This window comes from Zootermopsis nevadensis, unplaced genomic scaffold (genome assembly GCF_977971745.1).
Source record: "Zootermopsis nevadensis isolate Lab colony 2312 unplaced genomic scaffold, Znev_1.0 Znev_ptg000050l, whole genome shotgun sequence".
Lineage (NCBI taxonomy): Eukaryota > Metazoa > Arthropoda > Insecta > Blattodea > Termopsidae > Zootermopsis > Zootermopsis nevadensis.
Genome location: NW_028259182.1, coordinates 2,657,695 through 2,675,111, shown reverse-complemented (window position 1 = coordinate 2,675,111; position 17,417 = coordinate 2,657,695). Strand labels below are relative to the sequence as shown.

Here is a 17,417-nt window from a genome sequence, read left to right as displayed (position 1 = left end):
AAACATTATGTAGTATAAAATATTATATTTTGGCCAGTTACCAGTTACAGATTATCCTCACCAGCTATAAGACGTAAGTCACTCCGCACAACACATCTTGAAAATAAACGTCTGACTACAAACAAACAACTCATCATGAAAATAGAAAATCTACAAACAAACCACAGATCAATATAATACATTGCATAAAAAATATCTAATAATTTTAAAATATTATAAAATTGATATAAACCTGAAGATGAGGTCTTATCCATCGAAACATGTCGTTTAATAAATAAAAAAGCGCTTAATAATGTAAATCGTATTTACGATAAAAAGCGCCAAAATATAATATTTTATACTACATAATGTTTTAATATTATATAATTTTAACAACATCATTTAATTACAACGTTTGTGTATAGACTGTGAAAATAAATATATATTTTACTTTGTTTCCTTTTACACTGCTTCGTGAATATTTGTGTGCGTAAGTATGCATTGTGATTCAGCTTAGGATATGCACAAGTTTTATTGAACTGGCACGTAAAAAATTGGGAAAAAAAACGAATGAGAAGATGGACCTAAATATTTATTTCTGTTGATTATAACTGATGAATCATTGTTACTTGCCATGTTATATTTGTGGAGTATCGTGTAAACACATATATTAGCAGCGCCAGAGGTATTATAACACACGAGACGTACGTAGACCTTCGAAACTCTAAAATAAACCATTATCAAGACCTGTTTATTTACTTCATAATTTCCCTCGCACATATTTCTCCGGGCCTATGGGTCTACTCTTGTATTAGCCCAGCTGCGAAAAATCATACGCGTCTCTCGTTTCGATGGTGTTTGTTGCTAAGTTACTCGTGCAACAGCATCGACTATGATACTGGCAGTGATGTTAGCTCATCAGGATGAAAAATCTGTATGAATGATTTGGTGCGGGTAAGACAGGCACAAGCCGCAGCCACTCTATCGCTCACCTCGTCACGAAATTCGCTGGTCTTATGTACGAGAATTATGTCAAAAAAAGAGGTCGACACAGGACTTTGTCCTGAGGAAAATAAATCTATTTCAGCAGTATCCTTCCATTTAATACTAGTTTTCTAGTTGGGCTCATCCTTCGGGTTTTCCACTTAAAGTTTTGTACTCGTTTCTCATCATACTCACGCATGCTGCATCCCCCGCCCATCACATTCTAATTTATTACATCACAGTAATAATAGTCGGTAAGGAAAAGTGGTAGTTGTGTAGTTCTTTTACGCAGTCGGGCAGCGTTAATTCATCATTTTTAAAGATATACGCTACTCGACCACAATTTATTCAGATTTATTGAAAGGAATACAAATTGAAAGACAAGTGTTTCAATTGCTGATGAATATTGCAACAAAGTTAGATCTTAAAAAATTATCCCCGTCAGATGTCGTCTGTCGGGATTGATGTCATCGATTCACAACACTCATTATTACGCGCGGTATCATATTCGCTGATATGACATTAATTTCTTCAGAAGCTGTCTGTCTGGGATTATTTAAGTTTGCAGGACATGTCTGAAACATTTTGCGTGTTAAGTAACCCCATATAGGAAATCACAAGCCCACAGATCGGGCGAATGGGGTGTCCAAGAAATGTCGTCATAGTTGGAAATTATACGTATAACGTCTCCTTTAACAGAACTTCCATAGAAACAGCTATAATATTATCCTATAAAGCCCTAAACCTCAGCAAATACCACCATGATATAGAAACGGTTATAACAATTCAACTGTTTAAAAATATTATCACGTAAGGCAAAAAGTCCCCAAAGAACAGTAAATGATCACTAACATTACATGTTATGTAGGCGATAGATAGCCTAAATCTGTTTTGTTCCGGAGTGTGACAGGAGGCCTATGTGAAAAAAAAGAGAAATATTATGGTTTTGTATACTTTGACTCGTAGGAGTTCAAATAGAAGACGGAAATGTGAGTGAGACTGAATAAAACTAGTATTAAAATATTATCCGGAGATAGGTATTAGCTCTATCTAGTGGGCCCAACTGTGTAGGAACCTGAAGACGGAGATAGAGTTTCATCTCCGAAACGTCGTTTTACGTTTTATATTTACTAGACGATGGATAATATCCAAGTAAATTTTTATTCAAATGACTCTTCAGAACCTGAAGACGGAGATAGAGTCCCATCTCCGAAACGTCGTTTTACGTTTTATATTTACTAGACCATGGATAATATCCAAGAACATTTTTATTCAAATGACTCTTCAGAACCTGAAGACGGAGATAGAGTCCCATCTCCGAAACGTCGTTTTTTACGTTTTATATTTACTAGACGATGGATAATATCCAAGTAAATTTTTATTCAATTGACTCTTCACCATCGTCAAGAAGTTTTAGATTTGATATAGTATTAAAATAGTTTGTCAATGTTGTACACTATGAGTTTCCGAATGATTAAATCCAGTTGCTTTGACAGTATTAAAATCTCTACGTAATTTATTCCCTAAAGTAATATTTAATATGAAGATGACTGTCTTCTGGGTTGTGCCGTGAAGTGTGGTAGAAGTTTACAGACATTTTAGAGATGCTTGCTGCCTCCATCATTAATCACTCTCGTGATGGTAGCAGCCACACCCCCGAAACGTCGGTAAACTTCTACCAAACTTCAAGGCATAACAACCCAGAAGACAGTCTCTTCAAGATTATAAATACGTATTTGTGTTTTATAGAAGCGAGGAATTTTATCATTATCTAAGTAACTGTCAACTGCTCAAGGATGGACTCACATATTGCAGGGGGGAAACAAGACGTGTTTTATGAACCAGATGGAATTTCAGAACAAACGACGCCAGGGCGGACGCTTTATTTGGACTGTGGTTTGAAGTTGATGCGTAAGCCTCCCTGAGGATCTGTTAATTCACACAACTTCATTTTAAAGGTCGGAAGTAGTTGTTTCAATTAGCTGTCTGTGTTTGTAAATTGGTTTTCCCCCCCTCATTGCCCTCGCTTTGCAGTTATTCCAGAGACTAATCTCGAGTTCAGTGGAGACCACAGATATGCAAAGAAAGATAATTTCAATACGACGTTCGGAACGCTTTCCTTGATTGGAAGCGACTCTGGCATGCTAAAAGTATCTATGTTACTTCGTGCTGCCGAATATAACGCAAAGGCCTCCCCAGACTCGTGTATATTTAAAAATCATGTAACATCTGATGATGTTGAATTAATATTTCATGCTCGTCGTGATACAATGTTTAATCTATGTTACTGAAGTTCGCGGACCGACTGTGACTGCAGAATTCATGTTTTGTGAAATTACCCAAATGCTCAGTACTTAGTGGAGACGACGAAATTAAGTTCTTCTGCGTTATATTTTTGTATCAGACAGCTTCAGTCTTTCCATCTCTTCCGTTTCTGTTCAGTAATTATGTTAACTCCGTTTGAAATTTGTCTTCAGCATCTTTAATGCCATAATCCAATTCATTATCGAAATCAAGCTGAAAGCGAAATGTAACTTAGAATTCATACGTCCGGTCGCCTAGTACACCATGAAGTTTATGTCGAGTTCTATAAAAACCAAACAAAATTTAGGTTGGACTTTAGGTTTTCACAGCAGTGAGTATGAAGATTTCTGTCTTCTGGGTTGTTGTGCTGTGTAGTCTGGTCGATGTTTACCAACGTTTCAGAGGTCATACTGCCTCCATCATCAGGGCGATGAGTATGAAGATTTCCGTCTTCTGGGTTGTTGCGCTGTGTAGTCTGGTCGATGTTTACCAACGTTTCAGAGGTCATACTGCCTCCATCATCAGGGCGATGAGTATGAAGATTTCTGTCTTCTGGGTTGTTGCGCTGTGTAGTCTGGTCGATGTTAACCAACGTTTCAGAGGTCATACTGCCTCCGTCATCGCCCTGATGACGGAGGCAGTATGGCCTCCGAAACATTGGTATACATCGACCAGACTACATGGCGCAACAACCCAGAAGACGGAAATCTTCATATTCACCGCTGTGAGAACCTCAAGTCTTACAAATACATTATACTAAACATACAGTGTACCTTTGATGCCACTTAGAAATATAAAAGGAAGAACAAAATATCTAGGTGACTAAGAATGATGTTTTAATGTAAGCATTAAAATGTATTTGTGCAGATGGTTATTTAAGTCGGTCTGCCATCTTCATACACAAGCTTCTGACTTAATGCCAACTTTGTGGACACTCATATTGCGACAGTCTTTAATTTTCCCCCCTCAAGGTTCTTGTCGTGAGGGTGATGATGACTGCCTTTGAAGAATATGCAGGCCACAGGTCACAAGGACATCGGAACAGTGTAGGTGGTTTCCGGACTTGATGCGATATACAACAGACACTGGCAGGATCGAAAAATGGGGGAGTTTATTGTAGCACATTAGTGTTATTAAACAGCAGCACATTTAGACACTCCGTAAACCCACAGTTGATATATGATAGTAATAACTTTGCTTGAATTTACAACATTTTTTTCCCCTTGTTATTCAAAAGCAAAATGGGGGTTCTTTAAGATTTGAATGTATTCCTGTATACCTCGTTAACATTCCACTGGATTCAACTTAAGAGAGTCTGTCCCTTTGAATGTTCGCTTATGATCATGTGGTCTCTAGGTGTTTCAGTATCCGAAATTAAATTTAGTCAGACAATTTAAATTAAAATGGTGAACGCCGTGCAAAATTTGTATTCTTCTTCCCTCTCTGTGTTGTTAATTGATTTTATTTTTTTAAAGGACAATTTTTATTTGCTGATGTAATAACGCTGCATTCTTAGTCGTTGGAAAGTCTTTGAACGAAAACGACTTCCTTCTATTTTAAACCGAAGCTGCTGCTGGAAAATGGAACGTTTAATGTGTGTCTGGAGATTTTAGTCAAAAATGAACTATGTCCGATTATGAACAGGGCGTGGAAGATCTGCTCATGGGTGCCCGTTTGGTCTCAGAGACGCACACTGGTATAGGGGTTCGAATCCTGCTCAAGGCGTAAATGTATTATCTTCTGTCGTTGTGTTGATGTAGAGACGTATTGAAGAAATTCTTTAACTAATAAAAATAGCATAGTTTCTTGGCGTATTTAACGACGTCTTTTCTGCTATGGCAGCGGAGACCAACTGTTGGCCTGCGGATCGCGACCGGCCCGAAGCAACTTGGAAACAGATCCATGAAATTATTTGTTAATTTGTTGCTGGAACCTTATATGTTAAAAATAAGTCAAGGTTCTTACTTTAGTCTTTTGCTGAACGTACAAATACCGTTCCTAAAATATTTTGTTTCCTAGGTCCCTTAGCTACACCACATTTTATGTGCATGGTACGTCATGGCGAGTGAAAACTATTGTAATAATACCCTTTGAAGTTTTAACTGCATCCTAGATCAACCTGTTTATTCCTACTTCACAATGGTGATTTATATCACAATAGATATGTGACATTTTTATAGTTTAGTATTACTTCTGAAACAGATTCTTACGTAACATCAATTTTTTTTTTAACTCTTTGTGTTCGATACTGAACCTGTAAATCTTTCCGTTACATAATTGTTCCCACAATGCAGTTCTCCGTTCCTCGCCATGCTTGTAATTCTTTCTTCGGTTATTTTATATTATTTATTTGGTGTTCTGTCTGACGACAGGTCCATATGAACAGGATCCTTCCATCCTTTTCTCGGACTGGGACCTGTTCATATACGTTCTTGGCAGATGATCCAGAAGTGGTTTGCCATTGCCTTCTTCTGTGTGTGAATGGAGTAATTGTTGGGATGCCACGGAGGAAAACTCCGTGTTGCCTAGACCACGGCCTTGCCCAACACAAGTTATAAATTCGGGCACCGCCGGGAATCGAACCCGAGACCCCAGGATTACAAGGCCAGAGTTCTAACCGCTAGACCACCTCATATTATTATTATTTAGTGTTCTGTCTGACGACAGGTCCATATGAACAGGATCCTTCCATCCTTTTCTCGGACTGGGACCTGTTCATATACGTTCTTGGCAGATGATCCAGAAGTGGTTTGCCATTGCCTTCTTCTGTGTGTGAATGGAGTAATTGTTGGGATGCCACGGAGGAAAACTCCGTGTTGCCTAGACCACGGCCTTGCCCAACACAAGTTATAAATTCGGGCACCGCCGGGAATCGAACCCGAGACCCCAGGATTACAAGGCCAGAGTTCTAACCGCTAGACCACCTCATATTATTATTATTTAGTGTTCTGTCTGACGACAGGTCCATATGAACAGGATCCTTCCATCCTTTTCTCGGACTGGGACCTGTTCATATACGTTCTTGGCAGATGATCCAGAAGTGGTTTGCCATTGCCTTCTTCTGTGTGTGAATGGAGTAATTGTTGGGATGCCACGGAGGAAAACTCCGTGTTGCCTAGACGACGGCCTTGCCCAACACAAGTTATAAATTCGGGCACCGCCGGGAATCGAACCCGAGACCCCAGGATTACAAGGCCAGCGTTCTAACCGCTAGACCACCTCATCTTATTATTATTTAGTGTTCTGTCTGACGACAGGTCCATATGAACAGGATCCTTCCATCCTTTTCTCGGACTGGGACCTGTTCATATACGTTCTTGGCAGATGATCCAGAAGTGGTTTGCCATTGCCTTCTTCTGTGTGTGAATAGAGTAATTGTTGGGATGCCACGGAGGAAAACTCCGTGTTGCCTAGACCACGGCCTTGCCCAACACAAGTTATAAATTCGGGCACCGCCGGGAATCGAACCCGAGACCCCAGGATTACAAGGCCAGCGTTCTAACCGCTAGACCACCGTGGCCTTCTTCGGTTATATACTAAAAGAAAGTGTCAGTTTTTAAATTAATGACTCATTTCGCCCCAGAATCAGAACTAAAAAAAATGCATCTGAAATTATGAAGACTTTATAGCTTTTGGCTTCCTCTCTGAATGAAAGTCAAAGCGGATTAGAAAGAGTTAAAAATTGAAATTAAAGGGACAGTGAATGTGATAAAGGAACGAGGTAATGGAGAATGCAGGTCTGAAGATGTATTTAAATGTAGTAAAATGCCTCGAAGGAAATGCATCCCGATAGTAGAATTTCAAGAACAAATGACAGAGGTTATTACAGTCATACACATTATAATTACGTTGAGGTACTTGGGATCAAGTAAACGTTGTCACATAAGCAACACGTTTATCGCTGTAAATGGGCCAGTGTATGTGTGTACTCTCTCTTAAGTAGGGTAATAGCGTTGGAAATGGTCCAAGTGTGCAGAGCAAACAAGATGCCGTGTAACGTCGTCTCTTTACGTTACAGTGGAGAGAAGTCTTGTCCTCAGTAACACGGGGAACGCAGTAGAATTCGCAACGACATAACTAATTTCATTAGGAGGCACGCTAGTGGGAAACTACAGCCGAAAGGGGAATTAATTTGCGAAAAATATTCTAGGAAAAAATGCCAGTAATCTACACAAGAGAGTCTGTGCACTTTCGTGAGGTTTTGATTCAATATTCCTCAAACCCTCGGACTGATATTTTCACGAACTTGAGGTGAAGTTGATCTATCCATATAGAGTAAACAAACCAACAACTATTAACACTATAATAGACATTATTGCCATATGCGTTTCGACCTTAAGAGGTCATCATCAAGAGGTAGAAACGCGTATGGCAATAGTGTTTATTATAGTGTTAATAGTTGTTGGTTTGTTTACTCTATATTCTAATACACTATACGGTATGCGAAGTTTTATTATCTATCCATGACATCAAACTGATATTAATATGGACACTCGCATGCTTACAGATCAGCAGAGATATGTATTTTGAAAAAATGACTGCCTAATGACCTTGAAATATTTAATGGCCTCTATTAGCTGAGGCATGGTCCTCGTGTGCCTGGTTTCGAGTCCCAGTCAAGGCATTGATGTTTGTCCGTTTCCAACCCGCACTGGCCAGCGTGGTAGTGTATGGCTAAAATCCCCAAATTACTTTCAAAATTCAAAGGCCTCTCAATTCGGAAAACCAGAGACTGATCTTATCGTGATCTTGAGGTGACGTTGACCTGTTCTTGACCTCATACTGTCATGAATATGGTCACTCGGGTTCCAACAGAACGGCAGAAATATGCGATTGAAGAAATGACTTTCGGATAACCTCTGAAACGTTGGTTAACATCAACCAAACTACACAGCGCAACAACCCAGAAGACAGAAATCTTCATACTCTGATGACGGAGGCAGTATGACCTCTGAAATGTTGGTAAACATCGACCAGACTACACAGCGCAACAACCCAGAAGACAGAAATCTTCATACTCATCGCCCTGATGACGGAGGCAGTATGACCTCTGAAACGTTGGTTAACATCGACCAGACTACACAGGACAACAACCCAGAAGACAGAAATCTTCATACTCATCGCCCTGATGACGGAGGCAGTATGACCTCTGAAACGTTGGTTAACATCGACCAGACTACACAGCGCAACAACCCATAAGACAGAAATCTTCATACTCTGATGACGGAGGCAGTATGACCTCTGAAACGTTGGTTAAAATCAACCAAACTACACAGCGCAACAACCCAGAAGACAGAAATCTTCATACTCATCGCCCTGATGATGGAGGCAGTATGACCTATGAAACGTTGGTAAACATCGACCAGACTACACAGCGCAACAACCCAGAAGACAGAAATCTTCATACTCATCGCCCTGATGACGGAGGCAGTATGACCTCTGAAACGTTGGTTAAAATCAACCAAACTACACAGCGCAACAACCCAGAAGACAGATATCTTCTAGACATACATATTGTGCACATACAGGATTTGATTCTTTTGCAGGAGCCTGTAGTGTGTCTGAACTATATAAAATTACTTTCTTCACGTAGTGCAACTCTTGACCTCTGTTTCATATTTGACGTCCTGGGTTGCGTTCGTACACGAGCAGAATTCGCAGTTCACCCTCAGCCCCTTGCGGGATCATAAATTCCATCTGGACTGAAATAGTTTCCCTCGACTACCTCCCCCCCTGCTGCCGATAAGACGTCGTAACTCGCCGAGACATTAGCACCGCTATAAACAAGGTCTAGAACATCTGACGGTAGCCGCCGTGGGCCTCAGAAACTTCTTTCTTTCACAGATACCGAGTTACACAAGATATTTCCTGATATATAGGACACACCGTGTTTTACAGCCAAATTATATCCACCGAACCATCTACCTTGAGAAGCTAATAGGCCTGTTGATCAAGAAATGTCTCATTTTATGGAACTCCAAGGTTTGTTACCATATTCACAACAACCCACCACTGTACTCTTAAATTCATATCCATTTGAATCCCGTCCATAATTTTGATCGTGAGATCAATTTTAATATTATCTTCTATCCGCCCCTCGATCTGCAAAGTTGTATTGTCTCCTCAGTGTTGTCAGGTAAAAATTTGTATGAATTTATTTTCACACCGAGCTTGCTACATACCCTAATATTTTACGAAGAATAAAAATTATTAGCTTTTCATTACGAGTTTCTTGGAATAAGGAAGGGGGAGTTTGTTCGCGGTTGTCCTCAGTCCATTGCAAACCCAACAAAGACATTCCCGATACAGAAGTACCAGCTGCGGATGGCGTAGAGATATTTTATTGCTTGATGTTACAATATATAGGGGGAAAACGTGTTCATAAAAACCAGACGTGATGTGCGAAGCCCCTGAACGTAACGCTGCTCAGCAGTACATCACATAAAATGGCCTTTCGTAGCTCCTTTGACGGGATTTTCATAACTGTAATATCACACACGCTGGGCTTGTAATCCTGGGGTCCCGGGTTCGATTCCCGGCGGTGCCCGAATTTATAACTTGTGTTAGGCAAGGCCGTGGTCTAGGCAGCACGGAGTTTTCCTCCGTGGCATCCCAACAATTACTCCATTCACACACAGAAGAAGGCAATGGCAAACCACTTCTGGATCATCTGCCAAGAACGTATATGAACAGGTCCCAGTCCGAGAAAAGGATGGAAGGATCCTGTTCATATGGACCTGTCGTCAGACAGAACACTAAATAATAATAAGATGAGGTGGTCTAGCGGTTAGAACGCTGGCCTTGTAATCCAGAAGTGGTTTGCCATTGCCTTCGTCTGTGTGTGAATGGAGTAATTGTTGGGATGCCACGGAGAAACCGGGGAAGCCCCCGGAAGAAAACGAAATTATAATTATGCCTCTGATATTCTAAAAACCGTCTCCTTTAATTACATGTTTTCTTCACGATTTCAATCCTTAAACATTAACTTCTGAGGAGTCACTCGTGACAGGAAATTAAAGTTTGCGTTCCGTGATAATTATTCCCGTTGTACGTGTACCACGATATGGAATTCTGAACAAGATAATTTTAAATTTATCTAAATTGTGTAATTAGGGGTGACGGTCTGAAACGAGGAGATGCTTTGTCTCCCTTGCTCTTTAACTTTGTGCTAGAATATTCCATCAGGAAAGTCCACGATAGGCAGGAGGGTTTGCAATTGAATGGGACACATCAGCTATTGGCAAATGCTGATGATGTTAATTTATTGGGGGACGATATGAATACAATAAAGAGGAACACAGAAGTTTTACTAGAGGCTAGTAGACAGGTGGGGCTGGAAGTAAATTCAGAAAAAAACTAAGTACATGGTAGTATCTCGTCGTCAGAAGACAGGCGGGCAGAATTATCTTAGGGTGGCTAATAAATCCTTTGAAAGGGTTACAAAGTTCAAATATTTGGGAACGATAATAACAAATCAAAATGACACTCACGAGGAAGTTAGGAGGAGACTAAATTCCGGAAATGCTTGCTACTTCTCAGTCCAAAATATTTTGTCTTCCCGTCTGATTTCTAAGAACCTGAAAATTAAAGTATACAAAACAATAATCTTGTCTGTTGTTTTGTATGGGTGCGAAACATGGTCTCTCACTCAGAGGGAGAAACACAGATTGCAGGTGTTTGAGGAGGATATTTGGGCCTAGGAGAGAAGACGATGGGGCGTGGAGAAAACTGCATAATGACGAGCTTAAAAATCTGTACTCCTCCCCCAATATTGTCAGGGTGATTAAGTCGAGAAGAATGAGATGGGCTGGGCATGTAGCGCGCATGGATGGGACAAGAGGTGTGCACCGGGTATTGGTTGGGAAACCTGAGGGGAAGAGACCTCTGGGAAGACCTAGACGTAGATGTGAGGATAATCTCAGGCTGGATCTATGGGAGATAGGAGTGGAAGGATACTGGATTTTGTTGGCCCAGGACAGGGTCCGGTGGAGGGCTTTGGTTAGTTCAGTGATGAACCTTCGGGTTCCCTAAGCCATCTGGTTGGTTGGGTCCACTATTTGGGAAGCCTGAGGGGAAGAGACCTCTGGGGAGACCTAGACGTAGACGGGAGGATAATCTCAGGCGGGATCTATGGGAGATAGGAGTTGAAGGAGACTGGATTTTGTTGGCCCAGGACAGGGTCCGGTGGAGGGCTTTGGTTAATTCGGTGATGAACCTTCGAGTTCCGTAAGCCATCTGGTTGGTTGGGTCCACTATTTTGGAAGCCTGAGGGGAAGAGACCTCTGGGAAGACCTAGACGTAGATGGGAGGATAATCTCAGGCGGGATCTATGGGAGATAGGAGTGGAAGGATACTGGATTTTGTTGGCCCAGGACAGGGTCCCGTGGAGAGCTTTGGTTAATTCGGGTTCCGTAAGTCATCAAGTTAGTTAGTGTAATTAGAGGTAAGGAAACTTCTCGGCCGCTCTATACAATTGGGCACTTCAAGGTCTGTCGTACGTAGAGACATTTTGACAAGCCGTCAGTCGCGTTGCAACTTTCCTTCCGTTTTGAAGCGAGTGCGTCAACGAATTGGATCCAGCTCGTTCGTTCTCTCGAGATGTATCATTGTCCTCCAAACCAGAATCTGTGTTTACTTTGTAGCGCACGTCACAGGCCTGTGGGAGTAATCACTGTAGGAGGATGAAAACCGCTTTCTGTAAATGGTTTGTGGTCCAGCCATACCGTGGTTCGTATTCCCATTGCCTTTACAATGAAGAAGTCGAAAGGTGACCGTGTTTTGGGTGCTGGAAGTCTGTGATGGGACGTTTAAAGTTTTAAGTTTCCTATAAAGTTAATTTCAATGAAGATGATGGCAGTTATTTAGTTTTATGAAGAATAAGATATTCTTTTCGAGGAATTTCCGTCTTTGAGAGAAGTTAACAGCCACATACTTCACTTCCGGCCATTATTAGCATTCTATTTGGATTAAGATGTAAATTAAGAGAATACGTAACTCAGCTAGCATTTCTGTTTTACTGAGAATGTAAGGCGCTGTTAAACTTTACGTCATTTTGGCCGTACTTTCTAGTGGATGAGGTGTTTGGCATGTACAGAGTGAGCACAAAAGAACTCTGCACTTTGAAAATGATACAGAAAACAAATGAATACAGATATCTGCAAAATGAAAAGTGTTAAGATTTTTAAAAACAAAGTTTTTGAACTGATTTAAATACTTTTTCGCTGCAGACTTGGGCAATATTTAGCTTAGATAAGCTGTTTAAGTAGGCACGGTGGTCTAGCGGTTAGAACGCTGGCCTTGTAATCCAGGGGTCTCGGGTTCGATTCCCGGCGGTGCCCGAGTTTATAACTTGTGTTGGGCAAGGCAGTGGTCTAGGCAACACGGAGTTTTCCTCCGTGGCATCCCAACAATTACTCCATTCACACACAGAAGAAGGCAATGGCAAACCACTTCTGGATCATCTGCCAAGAACGTATATGAACAGGTCCCAGTCCGAGAAAAGGATGGAAGGATCCTGTTCATATGGACCTGTCGTCAGACAGAACACTAAATAATAATAAGATGAGGTGGTCTAGCGGTTAGAACGCTGGCCTTGTAATCCTGGGGTCTCGGGTTCGATTCCCTGCGGTGCCCGAATTTATAACTTGTGTTGGGCAAGGCCGTGGTCTAGGCAACACGGAGTTTTCCTCCGTGGCATCCCAACAATTACTCCATTCACACACAGAAGAAGGCAATGGCAAACCACTTCTGGATCATCTGCCAAGAACGTATATGAACAGGTCCCAGTCCGAGAAAAGGATGGAAGGATCCTGTTCATATGGACCTGTCGCCAGACAGAACACTAAATAAAATAATAAGCTGTTTAAATGTTTTTATACGTGTGGATTATAAACATCTACGTCAGCTATGCTATAATCATAACTTTTATGCTTACTTTCGTCTTTTATAGACCTGAATAACTAATTTTGGCCATAAAGAGCATTCTTAACGTTAGAAGAACTGTCCCGTCAAATTGTCAACACCTGCGATTATAAAAATTAAGAAGCATTATAATTATGTTTGAGAGGAGACACTTACAGGCCGCAAAGTCTTGAAGCTGCTGAAATTCTCCTGGTGACAATTTATCCCAGTGAAGCGTCATAGTACTGATGACGTCAAACCGCGTCACTTCCTCCGCTCAGTGACGCCATCACCTAAAAAGAGAAAGTATTGGTTTTTCATCTGTTTTCTGTCTTCATTGAGAAATACGCGACCTTTAGGTTTACTGAGGAATTCTGTTGTCCGCAGGTTTCGAATAGCTCGGTCTGCCGGATCGAGTAGAATAGATGTCTCCTATTTTTTTAGCTGAAGACGAAGGAAAATTCGTTCGTAGAGAAGCAGCGATTTCGAAGACATTTTTAGGGAAAGCGAATACAATCCAAAGCAAATAAAGTATAAACTAGGACATGGAACCTACACTGAAACGGTAGGGAGCGAACAATGGGGGGAATTCTGAAAGAGAAAATATCACTTGGAAGGGAAGATAATGTTGAATTGAAACTTAAAAGGGTGGGTTGAGGGTGTGGACTTCGTGGTTCAGTGGCAGGCTCTCGTGAGCATAGTAATGGGCGTGAGAGTTGCCAGGAATCTGATTTCAACGAGGTGGTTATTATTCATTTGTTCGGCTAACAGTGCGTGTCAAATGCATGTGGTTCTCTATATTCCAAAAAATAAAAGACCTACTCGAAATGTCACCCAGCCAGTCTGCCCACGTGGCACAACACACCATTCCTTGACCCACGGAAACGTCCGGTAACTGTAGATCTGTGGATAGAAATTGGAAAGTGTTTCTTTAAAAAAAACTTGAATGAGCGCCCTAAGGTTAAGGGCTGTGTTTCTGAATAGGATAAAAAGTAAAGCTATCCCTCTGCGCGCTGTATAGGCGCTCAGGGGGGGTGTAGCTCCTAGTTATTCTCAGCGTCGGTACTGTATAGGGGTGAGTGGTCAGAGTGACCCCCCCCCCCTGGCCTTGCTGTAACCGCGGGAAAGGACGCCGGTACCCGTGGCACAGGAGGCTTAGTGAGCCCCAGAGCCGGTCTGGACGCAGATGGTAGAGGAAAATCCTCTGTCCCCGTCGGGGATCGAACCTCGGTCGTTGATTTTTGTACATAAATAATTTCTTCCATGTTTTCCTTCTCTGATCTCTTAATTATTCTGTTTTTGGTCCGTCTTCAGGTGTAAAAGTTAAAATTATAAACTTAAAATCTAATTACAATTTCTGATATGCAATTTTTTGGTGATGTTCACTTCTAGATTCATTTTTTCATATTGGAGTGAATGTTTTTGATGTTCTACATCGGCCAAAGATGAGAGTGTAGATACATCTTGATGTGTCTGGAAGCACTAACGTATCCGTATTGTAATTAGGTTTTAAGTTTATAATTTTAACTTTTACACCTGAAGATGGTTTATATAGAAACCGAAACATGTTGTAAAAAGATGTTCCAAATGTAAATCGATTGTTCGATGAGGAACATCAAATTATATTTTAATTATCTTAATTGTAAATTTTAAATTTTTAAATTTGAATTGTGATTAGACGGACCAAAAACCGAATAATTAATATATGGTATCACAATATGACGCAACTATATCATCATTCTCTGATCTCCTTCGTTATGTTGCTCTTTAATCTTCTTTGTCGTTCACCTCCTTTCCTTCGTCTTATACTTCCTTTGTACGTCCTGAAACTGGTTGTGCGGTTCTCATGCCGGTGAGTAATACTTGAAATTCGATTTCTTTTTAAAGTTTCGTCCGTCCTTACTCACTGAACTTGTAATAAGACGCGTATTTTATTTTTCTCATCCTTTCCGTGTAAGCTTAAGTTACAAGTGAATGTCAGAGTACTTTTGTTGTAGAATAATTAAGTTTTAACTTTAAAACTTGCGTTGTTAACCTTTTGAAGCCAGAAATATACATTTTAGATTAAAAGCGTAAGTTACCTGTGTTTATTTTGGGAATCATAAGAAACCCATAAATGCTTTGTGGACAAAATACAATGTTAGTAAATGTTAAAACATGTGGCGTAAGTATGGAGCATTGTACTTCAGATGGTCCATGTAAAAAGTTGTTAACCATTTTGTTCAAGCCGAACAATAGAGAATTTAGGTTGTGAAAATCGTTGTAATGAGAACGCAAAACTTTGTTAAATGCCCACAGTTTCTGAATTGAATGAGTAATGAGACCGGATTTAAAAAACTATGGTAAAGGGAACGCTCGTTATTTGGTTTGGGAGGGGTCGTGGGGGAATCAAAATGGCTCGCTCGCTGCTGCTGCTGCTGCTGCTGCCGCCTGGGAAGCCAAAGTGAATCATCCTGAGACGTGTTACGAATCACCGAACCAAAGCGACGGACGGGAGTAATGACTCGCGTGTTAGATTGACAAGCATTCGGTTGCAGGACGCCAAAAGAGAGTAACTCAGAAAGTTAATTTTACATAATGGGCCCTTAAACGCAGGAATATGAAATTAATTTGGTTTCCGAGGTTTTCTAACTGGGCGCCAAATGTGTTGCATTTACGAATCACAAATAAATAGATGAGTAATGTTATCTCAGTTGGAAAGCGCTTGCTTTGTGATGTACCCGCTTCGAAACCGGTCAGAGGAATTCCGAAAACATTACTTTGTTCCAGTGGTGTATTTAAGGTTCATGCCCGTACCACAAAAACTTTTATTTAAATCCTCTAGCCGATGGATTGTACACCTGCAGCGTAATTGAAGAGGGCCATATGTTTTCTAATATATATTGTGCGGCAAATATGAGCACAGTTAAGGATATGTTTGTTTGAAAAAGTACACTTTTAGTTCAGATAGAAATATGCAGATAACAAGTCCATTCACCTGAGTTATTTAGCTGTTTCCAGTATCAGTGTGTCATTATTTATTTATTTATTTAGTGTTCTGTCTGACGACAGGTCCATATGAACAGGATCCTTCCATCCTTTTCTCGGACTGGGACCTGTTCATATACGTTCTTGGCAGATGATCCAGAAGTGGTTTGCCATTGCCTTCTTCTGTGTGTGAATGGAGTAATTGTTGGGATGCCACGGAGGAAAACTCCGTGTTGCCTAGACCACGGCCTTGCCCAACACAAGTTATAAATTCGGGCATCGAACCCGAGACCCCAGTATTACAAGGCCAGCGTTCTAACCGCTAGACCACCTCATCTTATTATTTATTTAGTGTTCTGTCTGACGACAGGTCCATATGAACAGGATCCTTCCATCCTTTTCTCGGACTGGGACCTGTTCATATACGTTCTTGGCAGATGATCCAGAAGTGGTTTGCCATTGCCTTCTTCTGTGTGTGAATGGAGTAATTGTTGGGATGCCACGGAGGAAAACTCCGTGTTGCCTAGACCACGGCCTTGCCCAACACAAGTTATAAATTCGGGCATCGAACCCGAGACCCCAGTATTACAAGGCCAGCGTTCTAACCGCTAGACCACCTCATCTTATTATTTATTTAGTGTTCTGTCTGACGACAGGTCCATATGAACAGGATCCTTCCATCCTTTTCTCGGACTGGGACCTGTTCATATACGTTCTTGGCAGATGATCCAGAAGTGGTTTGCCATTGCCTTCTTCTGTGTGTGAATGGAGTAATTGTTGGGATGCCACGGAGGAAAACTCCGTGTTGCCTAGACCACAGCCTTGCCCAACACAGGTTATAAATTCGGTCACCGCCGGGAATCGAACCCGAGACCCCAGGATTACAAGCCCAGCGTTCTGACCGCTAGACCACCGTGGCGTGTCATATAGGAACTTAAATAGTGAATAATATACAATCAAGAACAGATTTCCCTGTCATTATGTTCACATTACTCCTGGTTGTGGGAAATATGATGATCTCTTACAAAATCACCGCAACATAATTTTTACTCGCGCAGTAACATGAAAGATACAAATTGAGATACGTACATGCTTTATTTTCCCAACAAAAAAAAAAGACAAACCATATTTTGCATGTATTTTCTTTCTGATATTCCAAATACCATTCTTCCATTTTTAATCGCAAACAATCATACAATCATAACAGTGACTCAACTCAGATTTGTATTAGAGTCGTTAAAGATAAAATCCCAGTGATAAACTGTGCTCATATTACCTTCGCA

The 17,417-nt window shown here is 41.0% G+C and overlaps 2 protein-coding genes and 1 non-coding gene across 4 annotated transcripts in view; 2 read left to right on the top strand and 1 right to left on the bottom strand.

Moving 5' to 3' along the window:
* The window catches only part of LOC110831603 (WD repeat, SAM and U-box domain-containing protein 1), a 195,203-nt gene that overhangs the window by 36,741 nt on the left and 141,045 nt on the right, over positions 1-17,417 (top strand). The gene's annotated exons all lie outside the window — the stretch shown is intronic.
* Dgk (diacyl glycerol kinase 1) overlaps positions 1-17,417 on the bottom strand; it is a 150,166-nt gene that overhangs the window by 74,412 nt on the left and 58,337 nt on the right. Inside the window, exon 2 of the mRNA XM_022067763.2 lies at positions 13,345-13,460. Within this exon, the coding sequence (XP_021923455.1) occupies positions 13,345-13,408 (64 nt within the window). The 5' untranslated portion in view covers positions 13,409-13,460. The remainder of the gene's footprint in view (positions 1-13,344; positions 13,461-17,417) is intronic.
* Positions 12,533-12,605, top strand: TRNAT-UGU (transfer RNA threonine (anticodon UGU)). The gene has a single exon. It is a non-coding gene; the product is annotated as a tRNA-Thr (tRNA).